General features: G+C 39.5%; 1 protein-coding gene across 2 annotated transcripts in view; it reads left to right on the forward strand.

The window, feature by feature from the left end:
* Tgfbr1 (transforming growth factor beta receptor 1) overlaps positions 1-17,049 on the forward strand; it is a 61,084-nt gene that overhangs the window by 32,105 nt on the left and 11,930 nt on the right. The window contains exons 3-5 of one of the 2 annotated variants that reach the window (XM_051187768.1): positions 2,012-2,254; positions 11,669-11,899; positions 16,853-17,020. In XM_051187768.1, the coding sequence (XP_051043725.1) occupies positions 2,012-2,254; positions 11,669-11,899; positions 16,853-17,020 (642 nt within the window). The remainder of the gene's footprint in view (positions 1-2,011; positions 2,255-11,668; positions 11,900-16,852; positions 17,021-17,049) is intronic. The other variant, XM_051187769.1, reaches the window with a different exon arrangement.

Here is a 17,049-nt window from a genome sequence, read left to right on the forward strand (position 1 = left end):
GAATGAATATCAAAAGAAAGAAAGGAGGGTAGGAAAGGAAAGTAAAGCATGGTGGCACACACCTTTAATCCCAGAACTCGAGAGCATCCAGGGCTACATAGTAACACCTGTGTGAGTTCGTGTGCTCTCTCTCTCTCTCTCTCTCTCTCTCTCTCTAACTCTCTAACTCTCTCTAATGCTCTCTTGCTCTCTCTCCCCTCTCCCTTTCCCTCTCCCTCTCCCTCTCCCTCTCCCCCTCCCTCCCTCTCCCCCACTTTCCTTCTCATCCTCCCTCTCCTGCTCAAGTACGTGTGTGTGTGTGTGTGTGTGTGTGTGTGTGTGTGATCAAACATTGAATTTGCATCTTGAATTTTAGACATAATAAACCCTACAGCTACAGGAATACCTCTACTTTGTTATAAAAAAAAAAAAAGGGAAGTCCTCTGTTGCTATTGTTGTCAGTTTTTGTTTGAGAGTCCCTTGTAATCCAGTGCTTGTTTAGAGAATGGGCATCCAGAAGTTGAATGAGGTCAGAGTTGTGTGGGGTGTGTGTGTTGTGTGTGTGCCTGTGTATGCACGCACATGTCAAAGGACACCTTGTAGGAGTTGGTTCTCTTCTTTGTGGTTCCTGGGGTTTGAACTGAGGTTATCAGACTCAGTAACAGACATTTTCCTCACAAGCCACCTTGCTGGCCCAGTGTAATTTTTAAGTATGGGGAAAAAGCATCAGTGCATTTTAACACTAGTTACCTAGAAAGGAGGAAAATGTTCAGATTTTCCATTTTATTCAAGTATCAGGGGGCAGTAAAATATTACATATTGGTTGTCAACAAAATTCTTAAAGTAATCTAAGACTTTTCTTATTCATATGTAGCAGGTGTCTTCCTATAACTAATTAAATATGCAGTATATAAGAACTTAAGTACTCTTCCTGAAAGAAATTGCTAGAAATAGAATTCTATACCAGGAATTAAATGAAGATGTCAAAAAGGAAAAAAAATATGGTGGGGAGCAGTGCATAAAGTAAAGCTTGGTAAATGCCAAAATAATTACAATTAGTAGATTTTAAAATACTATATTTGAGATTATAATATTCCCTTTTCTCTAAACCATTTCATGTTTTCCTTGATTTCTCTTATAAATTCATAGCCTCCGTTTTTTAAATTGTTTACATGTAGATATGTGTATATTAATGTGTTTTTAAATGAGCAAATATTAATTTATTAAGAGTATAAGAAAATAATTTGTATTTAAAAATACAGTTGGCAAAAATAGTTTAGAAAGAATGTATATGCACAAATTACTTAAAATAAACAAAGGTTTCTAATCCCAGTGTTGGAGAATCCCAAGTTTGAGACCAGCCTGGACGAACTACATGGTAAAACCTGTCTCACAAAAAAAGGGGTGGGGGATTTAAAACAAAAAATAAATAAATAACTAGAATTTAAAAAATAAACAAGGAAGTGTTTTGGCTTTTAACAGTTGGTGGATACACACACACACACACACACACACACACACACACACACACACACACATGCACCTTTGCAGGATCATGAGGAAATTGTAAAATCTTTATTAACTATATGTATATATTTTTCATCTACTATAAACCTGCTGTAGACTTGTCATAAGAAAATAAGACCAAAGTGATTTATGAAAAATGATTTGTTGGAAGTTGTTTTAAATTATTGGTTCCCTTACTAGTTTGTCTGAGGTAACAAATGGGGAGGGAGGTCTAGAATGCTGGTTAGCTGATCAACTCAGTGATGAATTACAAGATGGGTTGGGGTTGTGCAGGAAGAATCAGAGGGTACTGACAGAGCTGGAGGTCCAAAAAGGGAGGCCAGGGAGAGAAGACAAAATGGAAAGAAGACAGAATGGGGAGCTTGTTCTGGCTTGAGTCTTCTGTGACTAAGTGATAGCAGTGAACATGTGAGGAAATATGGAGGGTTTGGAAAATGTGGGTGCCACCTACAGTTTTTTTTTCTTTTTCTTCTTCTTCTTCTTGTTCATGTTTATTTCATTTGAGGACCTTTTTCAGAAAAGCAGTCCCCTGGCCTCGGTCCTGTGGAGCTGGCAGCTGTCATTGCTGGTCCAGTCTGCTTCGTCTGCATTGCACTTATGCTGATGGTCTATATCTGCCATAACCGCACTGTCATTCACCATCGTGTGCCAAATGAAGAGGATCCATCACTAGATCGCCCTTTTATTTCAGAGGGCACCACCTTAAAAGATTTAATTTATGATATGACAACATCAGGATCTGGATCAGGTAATGTCATTGTTTACCTTAAGAAATCTTAATAAATCACTTTTTGCTAATTTATGTAATTAGCTAGTTGAGATATTTGACTTAATTTGTTAAAAATTTGGGATAGTGTGAAAGCTATTCCAAATTGCAGTCTAATGAAGGTTGTTGAGCTTGGTGTCTATCTGACTGCGTAGTTTTAGTGTAGATAAATTGCTTTATAAGTCACTTCCACAGTCTTATAGACTTCAAACCATTCTCTCCTATGGAATGATGCTTGGCTTTTTTTTTTTTTTTTTGTAAGCTTGGGAAGTAGAAAGGAGGACACCATTTTGGGGGTTTTTGTGGTGGGGGGTGGTTGAGACAGAGTTTTTCTGTATAGCTTTGGTTGGTCTTGGAACTCTCTGTGCAAACCAGGCTGCCTTTGAACTCAAATTTGCCTGCCCCTATGTCTCAAGTGCTGGGATTAAAAACAATCTGACACCACCACCCAGCTATGACACCATAAAAGTGTGTGTGTGTGTGTGTGTGCGTGCGTGTGTGTGTGTGTGTGTGTGCGTGTGCGCCTGCGCCTGTCTGCCTGCCATCCATAGTGCATATGTGGAGGTTGAGGACAGCTTGTAGAGGTTAGACATCTTCTACCACATGGATCCTGAGGAACAAACTCAGGTTATTTTCATCAATTGAGTCAGTGGGTCATTCCAGTTTATTGTCTATTATTACAATTAAACTATTGCTACACTGGACCCGCCTATCCACGCGGGGCCACCCTGAGGCCCCTCCTGCCTGATCTGTGAACCCCATCGCTGGGCTTCTGCTGGAGGTGAGTCTGGGACCAGTTCTGGTCGAATCACCCCCCACACCCTTCCCTGGGAACTCCCTGGGTTAGCCACGAATCTTGATACCCTCTATAACCTGGCTCTGGATAGTACAGTCCCAGTACTCTCTGCTCCATATACCACCCCATCCAGAGCCTGCCCTCCCCCTCCACCCTGTGTCCTACTGATTGAGCTAATTGGGCCAGAGTGCCGGTCTAACAACCCCTCCACCTCTGTGGAATTTTCTGGGTCTGCTCTGAGCACACTGGACCTGTCTATCCAGGAGGGACCACCCTGAGGCCACACCCACCTGATCTTTGGACCCCATCCCAGGCCCTCTGCCGGAGGAGAGACCTGGAGAGCTTGGACCATTCAGAGTTACAGACATCAAACTCTTGACTCACCTATGCCCACCAGGAGAGTAGGGGAGAGAGAGAGACTTCCACCTGCACCGACTGGAAGAAGCGATGGGAAGATGGCAATACAAGAAAACACCCAACAATAGAAAGACAAGCATGGCACCGCCAGAATCTAGGGACTGTACACCAACTAGACCAGAACACACCACAGCAGACGAAGCAAAAGAGAATGACTTAAAAAAATAACTTCATAAAAAAGATACAGCCCCTCAAAGACGATATGAGAAAATCCATTAAAGAAATGGAAGAAAAAAACAAGCAAAAAATTGGAAGAAATAGAGGAAAAGAGCATGCAAAAAATGCAAGAAATGAACAGATCTTTTAAAGAAAGTAAGGAATGCCAAGAAAAAAACAATACAGATGAAAGAAACAATTCAAGCAATTAAAAACTTGAAAACTGAAATATAGACAATAAAGAAAACACAAACTGAGGGAATGCTGGAAATAGAAAAACTGGGCAAATTATCAGGAACTACAGATGCGAGCATAACCAACAGAATACAAGAGATCAAAGAAAGTATCTCAGGTGCTGAAGATAAACTAGAGGAAATAGATTTATCGACCAAAGAAAATCTTAAATCCAACAAATCCTTAACACAAAACATCCAGGAAATGTGGTACACTGTGAAGAGGCCAAACCTAAGAATAATAGGCATAGAAGAAGGTGAAGAAGCCCAGCTCGAAGGTGAAGAAAACTTTTCCCAATCTGAAGAATGCTTATGAAAGTACAAGAAGCATACCGAACACCAAATAGACTCGACCAAAGAAAACAGACCCTTCACCACATAATAAAACGCCTAACATATAGAATAAAGAAAGAATATTAAGAGCAGTGAAGGAAAAAGGCCAGATAACATATAAAGGTAGACCCATCAAAATTACACCTGACTTCTCCATGGAAACTCTGAAGGCCAGAAGGTTCTATAAGTACTAAGAGTCCATGGATGCCAGCTCAGGCTACTATATCCAGCAAAACTCTCAATCACTATAGACAGAGAAAACAAGATAGTCAATGACAAAACCAGATTTTCACAATACATATCCACAAATCCATCTCTACAGAAGGTTCTGGAAGGAAAACTCCAACCCAAGGAAGTTAACTACGCTCACAAAGACATGGGCAATAGATAATCCCACTTCACCAGAACCCAAAAGAAATAGCAGGGCAAATATACTCCCAATACTACCACCACCAACAATACTACCACCACTAAAACAAACAAGAATTAACAGTTAGTGGTACTTACTTTCCCTCAACATTAATGGTCTTAACTTGCCTATAAAAAGACGCAGGCTAACAGAATGGATAAGAAGACAGAATCCATCCTTCTGCTGCTTACAAGAAACACATCTAAGCTTCAAAGACAGACATTACCTCAGGGTAAAGGGTTGGGAAAAGATCTTCCAATCAAATGGACCCAAGAAGCAAGCACGTGTAGCTATCCTAATATCTTAACAAGTTAGACTTCAAACCAAAATCAATCAAATGAGATGAAGATGGTCGTTTTTTATTCATCACAGGAGAAATCCATCAGCACAGAGTCTCAATTCTGAACATCTATGCCCCTAATACAAAGGCGCCCACATTGGTAAAAGAAACACTGGTAAAACTCAAAGCTCACATAAAACTTCACACACTCATATTGGGACCAACACCTCACTCTCACTACTAGACAGGACCACCAGACAGAAACTTAACAAAGAAATAAAAGAACTAACAGAAGTTATGTTGGGTTTAACAGACATCTATGCAACATTCATCCGAACACAAAAGACTATACGTTCTTCTCAGCTCCACTGGAACCTTCTCTAAAATGAACCACATACTAGGCAACATGACAAACCTCAACAGATAAACAAACAAACAAACAAAAAACAACAAAACAAAAAACAAAACTCATAGTCCCCTATATCTTATCAGACCACCATGCTTTAAAATTTGAATTCCATAACACAAAATGCAGAAACCTTACAAACTCATGGAAACTGAACAATACCCAATTGCACCATTCCTGGATCAAGGAAGAAATAAAGAAAGAAATTAATTTCCTAGACTTCAACGAGAATGAAGACACAACATACCTGAACTTATGGGACACTTTGAAAGCAGTGCTACAAGGAAAGTTCATTGCACTAAGTGCCCATATGAAGAAAATGGAAGATAGTCACATTAGAAAATTAACAGCACAACTGAAAACCTTATAACAAAAAGAAGGAAACTCACTCTGGAGGAGTATATGCCAGGAAAGAATCAATTTGAGGGCTGAAATCAATAAAATAAAAACCAGGAAAACAATACAAAAAATCAATGCAACAAAGAGTTGGTTTTTTGAGAAAATAAACAATAGAAAATATTTTTTCATACTAACCAAAAAGCAGAGAGAGAACATGCTAATCAACAAAATCAGAAATGAAAAGGTTAACATAACAACAGTGAGGAAATCCAAACAATTTTCAGGTCATACTTTGAAAGCCTGTACTCCACGAAATTTGAAAATTCAAAGGAAATGTACAAATTTCTGGGTAGCTATCACCAAAATTAAATCAAGAACAAATAAGCAACTTAATAGACCTATAACCCCTAATGAAATAGAAGCAGTCATCAAAAGCCTCCCAACCAAAAAAAAAAAAAAAAAAAAAAAAAAAAAGCCCAGGGCAGATGGCTTCAGTGTAGAATTCTACCAGAAATTCAAAGAAGAGCTAATAATACCAATACTCCTCAAAGTGTTTCATACAATAGAAGCAGAAAAATTAAAGAAGATACCAGAAAATAGAAAGATCTCCCATGCTCTTGGATAGGTAGGATAAACATAGTAAAAATGGCAATTATGCCAAAAGCAATCTACAGATTAAATGCCGTCCTCATCAAAATCCCAGCACAATTCTTCACTGACCTTGAAAGGATAATAATCAACTTTATATGGAAGAACAAAAAACCCAGGATAGCCAAAACAACCCTGTACAATAAAGGAACTTCAGGAGGCATCACCATTCCTGACTTCAAGCTCTACTACAGAGCTATAGTCCTGAAAACAGCTTGGTATTGGCACAAAAATAGACAAGTAGACCAATGAAATTGAATTGAAAATTCTGTTATTAACGCACACACCTATGAACACCTGATTTTTGACAAAACTAAAAGTATACAATGGAAGGAAGAAAGCACCTTCAACAAATAGTGCTGGCACAACTGGATGATGGTGTGTAAGACTGCAGATTGACCCATATCTGTCGCCATGCACAAAACTCAAGTCCAAATTGATCAAAGACCTCAACATAAATCCAGCCATATTGAACCTCTAAGAAAAGAAATGGGAGGTACCCTTGTACAGATTGGTACAGGAGACCGCTTCCTGAACATAACACTAGTAACAAAAACACTGAGTTTGACAAATAACTGGGACCTCCTCAAACTGAGAAGCTTCTGTAAGGTAAAGGACACAGTCGACAAGACCAAAGGGCAGCCCACAGACTGGGAAACGATCTTTACCAATCCCATATCTGATGGAGGGCTGATCTCCAAAATATACAAAGAACTCAAGAAACTAGTCACCAACCCTATTAAAAAGTGGGGTACAGAACTGAATAGAGAATTCTCAATAGAGGAATCCAAAATGGCTGAAAGACATTTAAGTAAGTCCTCAACATCCTTAGCCATCAGGGAAATACAAATCAAAACAACTCTGAAATGCCATCTTACTCCTGCCAGAATTGCTATAATTAGAAACACCAATGACAACTTATGCTGGAGAGGATGTGGAGAAAGGGGAACACTCCTCCACTGCTGGTGGGAGTGCAAACTTGTACAGCCATTTTGGATTTCCTCAGGAAAATGGGAATCAGTCTACTACAGGACCCGGGAATCCTACTCTTAGGCATATTCCCAAATGATCCACATCCATGCAACAAAGACATCTGTTCAACTATGTTCGTAGCAGCGTTATTTGTAATAGCAAGAACCTGGAAGCAACCTAGATGCCCCTCAACTGAAGAATGGATAAAGAAGATGTGACCTATTTACACAATGCAATACTACTCTGCAGAAAAGAACAGTGGAATCTTGAAATTTGAAGGCAAATGGATGAAACTTGAAGAAGCCATCCTGAGTGAGGTAACCCAGTCACAAAAAGAGGAACATGGTATGTACTCACTCATATATGGATTTTAGACATAGAGCAAAGGACCACCAGCCTATAAGTCACATTGCCAGAGAAATTATGATACAAGGAGGAAACTAAGAGATTTATGCAAGGTCCCTCACAGAGGGGGAAAAGAACAAGATCTCCTGATCATATTGGGAGTGGAAGGGGGCAGTAGTGGAGAGGGAATTAGGAGAAAGAGAAGAGGAGGAGAGGAGAGCAGGTGAGACTAGGAAGATTGAGTTAAGGGGGGAATAGATGAGAGAGAGAGAGAGAGAGAGAGAGAGAGAGAGAGAGAGAGAGAGAGATGCCATAATAGAGGGAGCCATTCTAGGTTTGAAGAGAAAACTGACTATAGAGAAATGTCCAGAGACCTACAAGAATGACCCCAATTAACAATCTGAGCAACAGTAGAAAGACTACCATAAATGCCCTTCCCTGATATTGAGATTGATGACTAACTTATCTACCATCATAGAGCCCTCATATAGTAGCTGATAGAAACAGAAACAGACACCCACAGCTAACACTGAGCTGAACGGGAATGCAGATGCAGAGAGGGAGGACAAGACCAGGCTACAGAAACACAGAGACAGCTGACCTGAACAAGGAGGAGCTAATGGGCCTCCAGACTGATAGCTGGGAAACCAGCATTGGACTGACTCAGACCCCGTAAACTGGGTCTCAGAAGACCTGGGCAACCTAAGGGACCTCTGACAGTGGAACCAGGATGTATTCCTGGTGCACAAAAGGACTTTGGGAGCTCATTCCCCATGGAGGGATACTCTCTTAGCCTAGAGGCAGGAGGGAGGGCCTTGTCCCTACTTGACAAGATTTTGTTGATCCCTCCTAGAAGGCATCACCCTCATGTGTGGGGGGGGCAGGAATGGGATGAAAGGGGAGTAGGGGAGGTGGCGTGGGAGGGAGAGGGAACGGGGATCAATATGTCAAATAAAAAATTAAACTATTGAATTTTCATTAACTTTTTATAGTTAAAATTAAGCTTAAACAAAAATAGTAATTCTATTGGTGAACATGCTATGATGTTTGCTTTTCTTAGTTTTGTTTGTTGATTTTTGTGGACACAGAAATAGACTAGTTAGTTGCCAGAATCATCCTAAGATAGATTTTTGCATAATAGTATTTTGCTTTTAAACAATAGGGATTTTTTTTTTTTTTCCTTCTCTGTGGTTTGGAAGAAGACTAAGAGAAGTGTGTCTGCTTTACAATTTTGGAATTTGATGTATGTGTAGCTAGCAATCAACAGGTCTAGATTCTGACGCAAGCTCTATGACTTTGGTCTGTCCATACGTCCTCTTGGGGCTTCCATTTCCTTATAGAAATATTGAGCAGATGCTTTTGGTAAAAATACTTAAAAGTGGTTTACTGAGGTTTTGAATGTGGCGTACTGTCCTTTGAAAACTATTGATCAGTTTCAAATAAGTGCTAAATTTATGGCCATATTGAAGATTTGGAAATAAAAATATGACTGATTTTAGAATAAATGATAGTAAAAGAACTTCAAAGCAAGAGTTGTAACTGAGCAATGTTATAGCTCTGAAGCACAAAAACCACATTAATGCCTGGAACATAGTTGCCTTTATTTTAAGGAAATTAATACTGGTACGTATGCATACCTGCTCACTCATTTAAGTATTTGTGGAAGCTGATTCTACCTGAATCCTTTGGTTAAAATGTGGCAGTGAATACTCAGTAGTGTGTGTTCTTTTTCTGACTGCTAGAACACATGAAAGCTTGCACACAAAGCCAGGCCTCCCAAGGCAGCCATAAGGACTCCCATATGAGAGTGAGACAATGAGAGATTGGACTAGGTTAGAGCAGCTGGAGTATTGGAGATATGACACACTTTGGGAAAGAGAAGTAGACAAAAAGTCCACTGAAAGGATTCAGTACATTGTCGTGTAGATGATAGTTGATTTCTAACAGAGGTCTGTTTATTTGCCTCTGAAATGTAGCTGTATGAATTGGAGGGTGGGATTACTCTTTCTACTTCCCATGTACATCTAGGGTCACCAGGAGTAGTTCTGTTGTCTGAGAGCTTCTCCCTCCTTTCAGACCTCTCCATGCAAAAACTTAATTTCCATCATTTGCTAGTTCTATATCTGTGCTGCTGATGTTTCTCATGCTTGAGTTATTCCATCTTTAAAGAAAAAGCAATGAGGAGTGCAGGTCATTATTGGATTGCTGTGAAGTTCAAATGAGACGAGAGAGAGAGATAGAGAGAGTGTGTGTGTAAGGATGTTGTAAATCGAATTGTGTCCAGATGTCAGGTATTGGCCTTAGTTGAAAACATGCTATAAAGAACACTCACACAGGGCTTCAATGTACTGCACTGTACAAGGAAAAAAATAAAAGCTTACTTTAGGATTTCTTTGTCCATCATAGTTTACAGTGTTCAGAATCCTTTCTGAACTCAAGAAAGGCAGTCTTTTTCCCTGTGTCCATATTAAAGCTTTAATGCCACTTTGTGTGTAGAACTCATACCTATGATTGTGTTCTACCTATATTCATAATTCCCAGAAAAGTCTTTCACTCATGGAGGAAAAGGTAAAACTAAACGTACCTTGATTTAGATGCTCATCTGTATTAATTAGTACTGTGAGTATATTGGAGGGAAGGTCTTAGTTCTATCTTGACAAGGTACTTTTAATTTTGAGAATTGCAAGACTGAGGACCTAAGTTTCAATGCCTCTAAATTTGAAAATAACCTACTTCTTCCTGCATTAATTTTAGTCACAGGACATATATGTGCTTATATTTATGCTGCAATTAGATTGTAAAGTATATTTTACTCTCTTAGACCTGAGTCCTTAGGGCTTGTGCAGGCTGGAACAATCCCTTTAACACATGATTGTTAAGTCCTTATTTCCATTGACTGCATGTGAAGCTTCATGTTGAAGTCTCCTCTCCAGCAGTTTCAAAGGTGTGGAAGGTTAAAACAGAATGTAGAGATCTGTATTAGGCTTACTTTTTTTCTTAAATATTACATTTATTTATTGTATGTGTGTTTCTTTGTGTGTACACAACACGATGTACATGTAGAGGTCAGAAGTTAATTTTCTCTTTCCACCATGTGAAAACCAGGCTAGAACTCATGTCCTTAGGCTTTACCCACTGAGCTATCTTGCCAGCCTGGCTTGTTTATTTCTGTAAGGAAATTATTACATTTAAAAAAAAAAAAAAAAAAAAAAAGCTCAAGTATCCGTAGGGGTTAAATCCAATATAAATTTATTTTTTATTGTGTATCTAGAAAGGGAAGACACAAATTCCCCTTGTCCAGTTAGCCTAAATTAATCATTACTGTGTCTGTGTCTTAAATCTGTCAGACTTCCTATTTATGCTTGTTTTAATCCCTTTCTTCCTCCCTTCTTCTTTTAGATAGGTTGTCTCTGTTGCTCAGGTCCGCAGTCTTCCTGTCTTAGCCTACCAAGTGCTAAGTGTATAGGCATGGCTTGGCTTGCTTTTGGCTTATTTCTTGCCTTCCAGATTCATCTCTTGGAATGAACTCTTGTGGCCCTAATCTTTTTCTCAGAGTAGCTCATATTTTATTATTTGTGTGCGCACATTTGTGTATGTGTACATGAATGCCATGTGTATGTAAAGTGCTCTTAGAGGCTAAAGGCCATCAGAGTCCCTGGAGCTGAAGTTAGAGGTGGTGATGAATGTTGAAAACACCTTCCTTGACATATGGCTGTTGAGAACTGAACTTGAATCCTCTGAGAGAATAGCAAGTGTTCTTAATCATTAAGCCATTTTCTCCAGCTCCCTGAAATGAACTCTTCAAGATGCTTTTGTAAAGAAAGTTCTTTTAATTTTTACTTAACTGTTATTATTTTTTTTTTTTAACTCTGTGTCTGTGTGTGTGTATTCATACATGTGTGGGATTGTGTGCATGTGGAGGTCAGAAGTTGACTCTGGGAAGTCAGTTCTCTTCTACAAGGTCAGCTAATTAAAAAATACAACTCTGGGTCTGCATTCCCTGCTGTTATGTGTGAGATGTGGACTGTTGATGATTTATATTGTACTTATTTTTATATTTAGGTTTACCCCTGCTTGTTCAGAGAACAATTGCCAGGACCATTGTGTTACAAGAAAGCATTGGCAAAGGTCGGTTTGGAGAAGTTTGGCGAGGCAAGTGGCGGGGAGAAGAAGTTGCTGTGAAGATATTCTCATCTAGGGAAGAACGTTCATGGTTCCGAGAGGCAGAGATTTATCAGACAGTGATGTTACGCCATGAAAACATCCTCGGATTTATAGCAGCAGACAACAAAGGTCACTGATGTTTTCTTTCTTGTTTGTGTGTGTGTGTGTGTGTGTGTGTATGACGTTGGATATTTCTATAATCACTCTCCACCTAATTTTTGAGATAGAGTCTCACTGAACCTGTTTGTCTAGACTGATTTGCTAGAAGTCTGAGATCCATCCACCTGCTCAGCACTGGGATTACAGATGTGTGCCACCACATCTGGATTTTACATAGATGCTGGAAATCTGAACTTAGTTTCTCAGTCATGCATGACAGGCATGTCACTAGTTGAGCCATCTTCCCAGCCCCTCCTTTTTTTTTACTTTTAGTAGAGTATAACAAAGTCTAGAAGAGCTTTGTTTTTACAGAGATAACTACTAAACACTACCAATTGGATTTGGTGAGAAACAGGCATTTTTTTTTTTTTTATAAAGGTAAGATTGATTAGGTCAAAAACAATCTTAGAAATAAGACATTCTTGAGATTTTTTTATGACAGTATATTTTAAATATTTATTTTGTGTGTCACTGTGCATATGTGGAAGTCAGTGGACAACTTGTTAGAGAGTTCCTTCTACCATGTGGCTCTAGGGATTGGACTTAAGTCATCAGGATTAGACTGTCAGCAAATATATTTATCCACTGAGGCCTATGACAGTATATTTCTAAATCTTTTATTGATTTATAAAATAGAAAAATACCTATAACAAATGCTGTATGCTTTTGTTATTTTAAATCTGGCCATTAGTTGAGTGTAATCATAAGATAGAAGGAAAAACTATAAACTGGTTGTTCAGGATTTGAAGTCAGACCAATATAGTATAGACCAGTCCCCTCACACACATCTGGTGCTATGATTGGTAGGACATCTCAATACAGATCAATTCTTCCCTCTGTCTCCATCTCCCACCCCTGCCTGCCCATACTGGGATTAGTAGGACATCTTTGTATAGACCAGCACACACCACACCAGACACTCACAGAGTGCTGGGTTAGTAGGTCATCTCAATGTAGACTAGCACCATCACCCCCTATACACATACACAGTACTGGGTTAGTAGGCCATCTCAATGTAGACTAGCTCCCCCTATCCCCATCCCCCTCCCCCCCACACACATACACACAGTGCTGGATTAGAAGGTCATATCAGTACAGACCAGCACCCTTCAAGACCAGGGCCTTCCTTGTACATACTATACAAGTGTTTTACAAATGTGCTGTATCTCCATCCACAATGGCCTTATTTTTGAGGAGAGTAAAAATAATTTGTCAGTATATTCTGACGGGTTAAATAATTCCTCAGTCCTATAAGGAAGCCTTGCCTTGCTACTGGAGCCTCATGGACACTACAGACAATGTAGCACAATGTGAGATGGGAGCAGGGCACACACTCAAGAGTTGGAATGAGGAATGACTGCCAGCAGTGACCTTAGACTCTGCTTCTACTTCATGGCTTTACCACAATTCCTCCTCCAACATCTGTTGGGGACTTATATTGTGACCCAACTTTTGCCATCCTATCCCCAAATCTAATGTATTTCCTGCTTTCCTATTAACAAACAGCACCAAAACCCACAACAATGATTATCACTTATATCTTGGTGAGACCTTCGTTTTTTCTAATGTCAGGTGGTGTTATGAGGAGGGTTTTACAATTTGTGTTTGTGTGTGTGCGTTTGTAATTTTTTAGTTAATTTTACTATGCATTAAATTTGGAGGCTGTATTGGTTAACTTATGTTATTATTTGGGAAAAATACCTGACAAAAACAACTTTAGGAAGGATTTTTTTTGGTTTGTGAAGGAAGGGAAGGCATGGTGGCAACAGCATGAGGGAGATGGTTCCATTGCATCTGCAGTCAGGAAGTAGAGGGTGGTGGCCTGCCCCCTTTCTCCTATTAATGCAGCCATGGATTAGTGCTGTCCATATTGAGGGTGGGTCTCCTCACCTCATTCAAACCTCTCTGATAACACCCTCACAGACACACTTAGGGTTCATCTCTGAAGCACCCTAAATTACAATCAAGTTAACAGTTAAGATTACACACTACAGAGACCCAGTATGACTGATTTCCATTGGTTTCCTAAAATACACACTAGCTGTCACACCAGGAGGCTTATGGTGTTCGAGTGTGGTAGGAGTAGTAATGGATAATAAGCTGTGATTACTGTGGCTTCCAACAACTCAGTATTTAATTGAAAAACAAGTAAACTAAAGTAGTAATCACAGTCTGACTGCCCTTGGCTCTCATTTTTTTTTCTGTTATGACTGTTTCGTTCCCTCACACAACTACCCAGACATTTTTCTTACTGTATTTTTATAGTTTTTGGTGTGTGTGTGTGTGTGTGTTTTTTTTTTTTTTTTTTTTTTTTTTTTTTTTTGTTGCTGCAGCAAGCTTTGAACTCATGATCTTACTCCACCCACAGTGATAAGATTAGTGTCAATACCAGCCTACTCTTATTTTTTTAGTATTTGTTTGTTTTCTAAAATCTCATTTTTCTGACTGCTCTGACTGCTCCATAAGAAGGCTCTGATTCTACAATGATTGTTCCCTTAAAGAACTTACTAAATTTGTGATATCAGATTCTACTGTGGTGGTGACTCTTGTTTACTCTGGAAGCTTAAACCCCTTTAGGTTTACATCAGACATGTTCCAGGTTGCAACACATAAGTGCAAATTGCTGAACCTGTTGTGTCCTGAAGAGTCATTTGTTTAAGCAGCAGTCAAGTGGATGCTGTCATCTGGTGGTCACAATGGGAACTAACTGAGCCTACTGGCTTGCTTTATTAGGTGTTATGGGCAGAACCTAGACTCCCTACCCCAGTTCTCTTTTTAATTCTCTTGATTTGGTTAATTTTGCCTAGGCAAGCCTTAAATAAAATAAAATAAAGACTTATTTGTGAGTGTATATGTGTGTGTGTGTGTGGGTATGCTTGAGTACAGGTGGTCAAGGAGGCCAGATGCATAGGTTCTCCTGGTGTTGGAGTTACAGGCAGTTGTGAGCTCAATAGGGTGCTGGGAACTGAACTATGATCTCAAGAGCAGTATGTGTTCGTAACTGCTGAGTCATCTTTGCAGCCCCATCCTTGGTTGGATATCTCAAGAAGTCTCCCATTCCTGACATGCTCTCCATCTGTTGTGGTTTTTGAACTTCCAGAGCACAGTTACAGTTAACAGACAAGCACATGAGCTAGTGATATACCCATACCAAGAAAAAGACTTGAGGAAATGCAGGAAGAACAGTTTAAAAAGGAAAAAAGAAAGGAAAAAAACTAACCAGTAATCTCTTAAGTTCTTTTGGAAATACCAAGAAATACTTTGCATGTGGCTAAAAAGAACTCAGAGCCCAGGTTCAACTCCTAGTACCTTCATGGTGGCTCACAACTGCCTGTAACTCCAGTTCCAGGGGATCCAATGCCCTTTTCTGGCCTCCATGACCTCCAGGCACACAAGTGGTAAAACAGCCTTTCATGCAGCAAAACACCCAAACATAAAATAAATAAGGGATTCTCCTCCATATTCTGTAGTTCTGTCTTCTTTCTTGATCTCATCTTCCCCCACCCCTCTATAGATCTTATTTTATGTTTTCTTTTGTTTATAGCTAGTAGGCATCAGCATATTTTAAGTTCTCATGTGCCAAACATTTTAGTATCTACTTCAAAAAGAAATCTAGTTCTGTATTTTCTTTGATTTCTTAAGAGTCTTTAAAGTTGTTTTTGTCATATAAAAGAAGCATAAAACCATTGAGAAACTTGTCTGAGGCCATGTAATCAATAGCGTACAGATCTTAGATTCCTGCCTGGGTCAGTATGACTTGTTTTGTTAGGTTTTTTATTGCTGTGGTAAAACACCATGACCAAAACCAAATTGGGGACATGAGTTCATGAGTTCATTTCAGCTTACATATCACAATCAGTGTCCACATGAAAGAAAGTCAGAGCAGAAACTAGAGGCAGGAACTGAAGCAGAGGCCATGAAGGAATGCTTTTTTTTTTTTTTTTTTTTTTTCTGGCTTGATTCTCATGGATGGCTCAGCCTGCTTTCTTTTAGCACCCAGGAAAGTCTAGAGGTGGCACTGCATCAGGGTCATCTACAGGCCAACTTAGTGGAGACATTTTCTCAGTTGAAATTCCTTCTTTCCAAATGACTCTAGCTTATGTCAGGTTGACATAAAACTAGCCTGTATATGACTTAAGGGTTTATCTTTTACTGAATTGTGTTGTCTCTTGTTTTTCCATCTACTTCTAAGTTAAATAGCATTTAACTGGCACTCCTTCGAGAAAACACATTTCAGATGCATGTGTCAGCTTACCAAGGAACTCTTAGCACCCACATTCCAAGTTGTTTAAGTTCCAACTCACCTTGTGTGTAATGAAGCTTAGTCTTTTTAGCCTTCTCCTCTGACACTTCAGTTACTGTCTCAGCATCAGAGGTACTACTATTTTCTTTTATCTGAGGTAGCAACATTGAAATTATAATCAACTTGTCTGACATCTTTGAGAACTCTACAGTCTGTCGCTAAAGCTTGTCAATTCTCACCAAAGCTCATCTCAGTTTTGTCACATGCTATTCCATCCACGTTGACTGTGCTGGGCTCTCTGGATGTTTCTCATCTCCATTCCCTGCTGCCCTTCTTTCCCCTCCATAAACAACCACTGAACACTAACTAATCTGACCCAGGTACCTTTCTAGGCTCGAGAAGCCCCAACTCTGCTGCTTTGCACAATGAAGAACCAACAGTGTTGAAATATGCAGTCCTTTTATCCTTGCTGTATCTCAAGAATACAGGTCTGAGGGTCTGGAGTAAATGCACATAAAAGTGTATACAGTTGATTTTAAGAATGTGGAAGAAATTTATGCAAACTTAAGGTGACTTCATATTGCAGTTGTGTGGTCAAGATTGATAGTGAAAAGTGGTAACAGCCTGAGTAAGCTGTAAGTGCTCTGCAGCCCAACTGAAATGCGTGTTCTGATTTGCAGACAATGGCACATGGACTCAGCTGTGGCTGGTGTCGGATTACCATGAGCATGGGTCCCTTTTTGATTACTTGAATAGATACACTGTTACAGTGGAAGGAATGATCAAACTTGCTCTGTCCACAGCAAGTGGTCTTGCCCATCTTCACATGGAGATTGTTGGTACCCAAGGTAACACTTTCTATAGTTCCTGTTATTTA

Source organism: Phodopus roborovskii, unplaced genomic scaffold, assembly GCF_943737965.1.
Source record: "Phodopus roborovskii unplaced genomic scaffold, PHOROB, whole genome shotgun sequence".
Taxonomy (NCBI): Eukaryota; Metazoa; Chordata; class Mammalia; order Rodentia; family Cricetidae; genus Phodopus; species Phodopus roborovskii.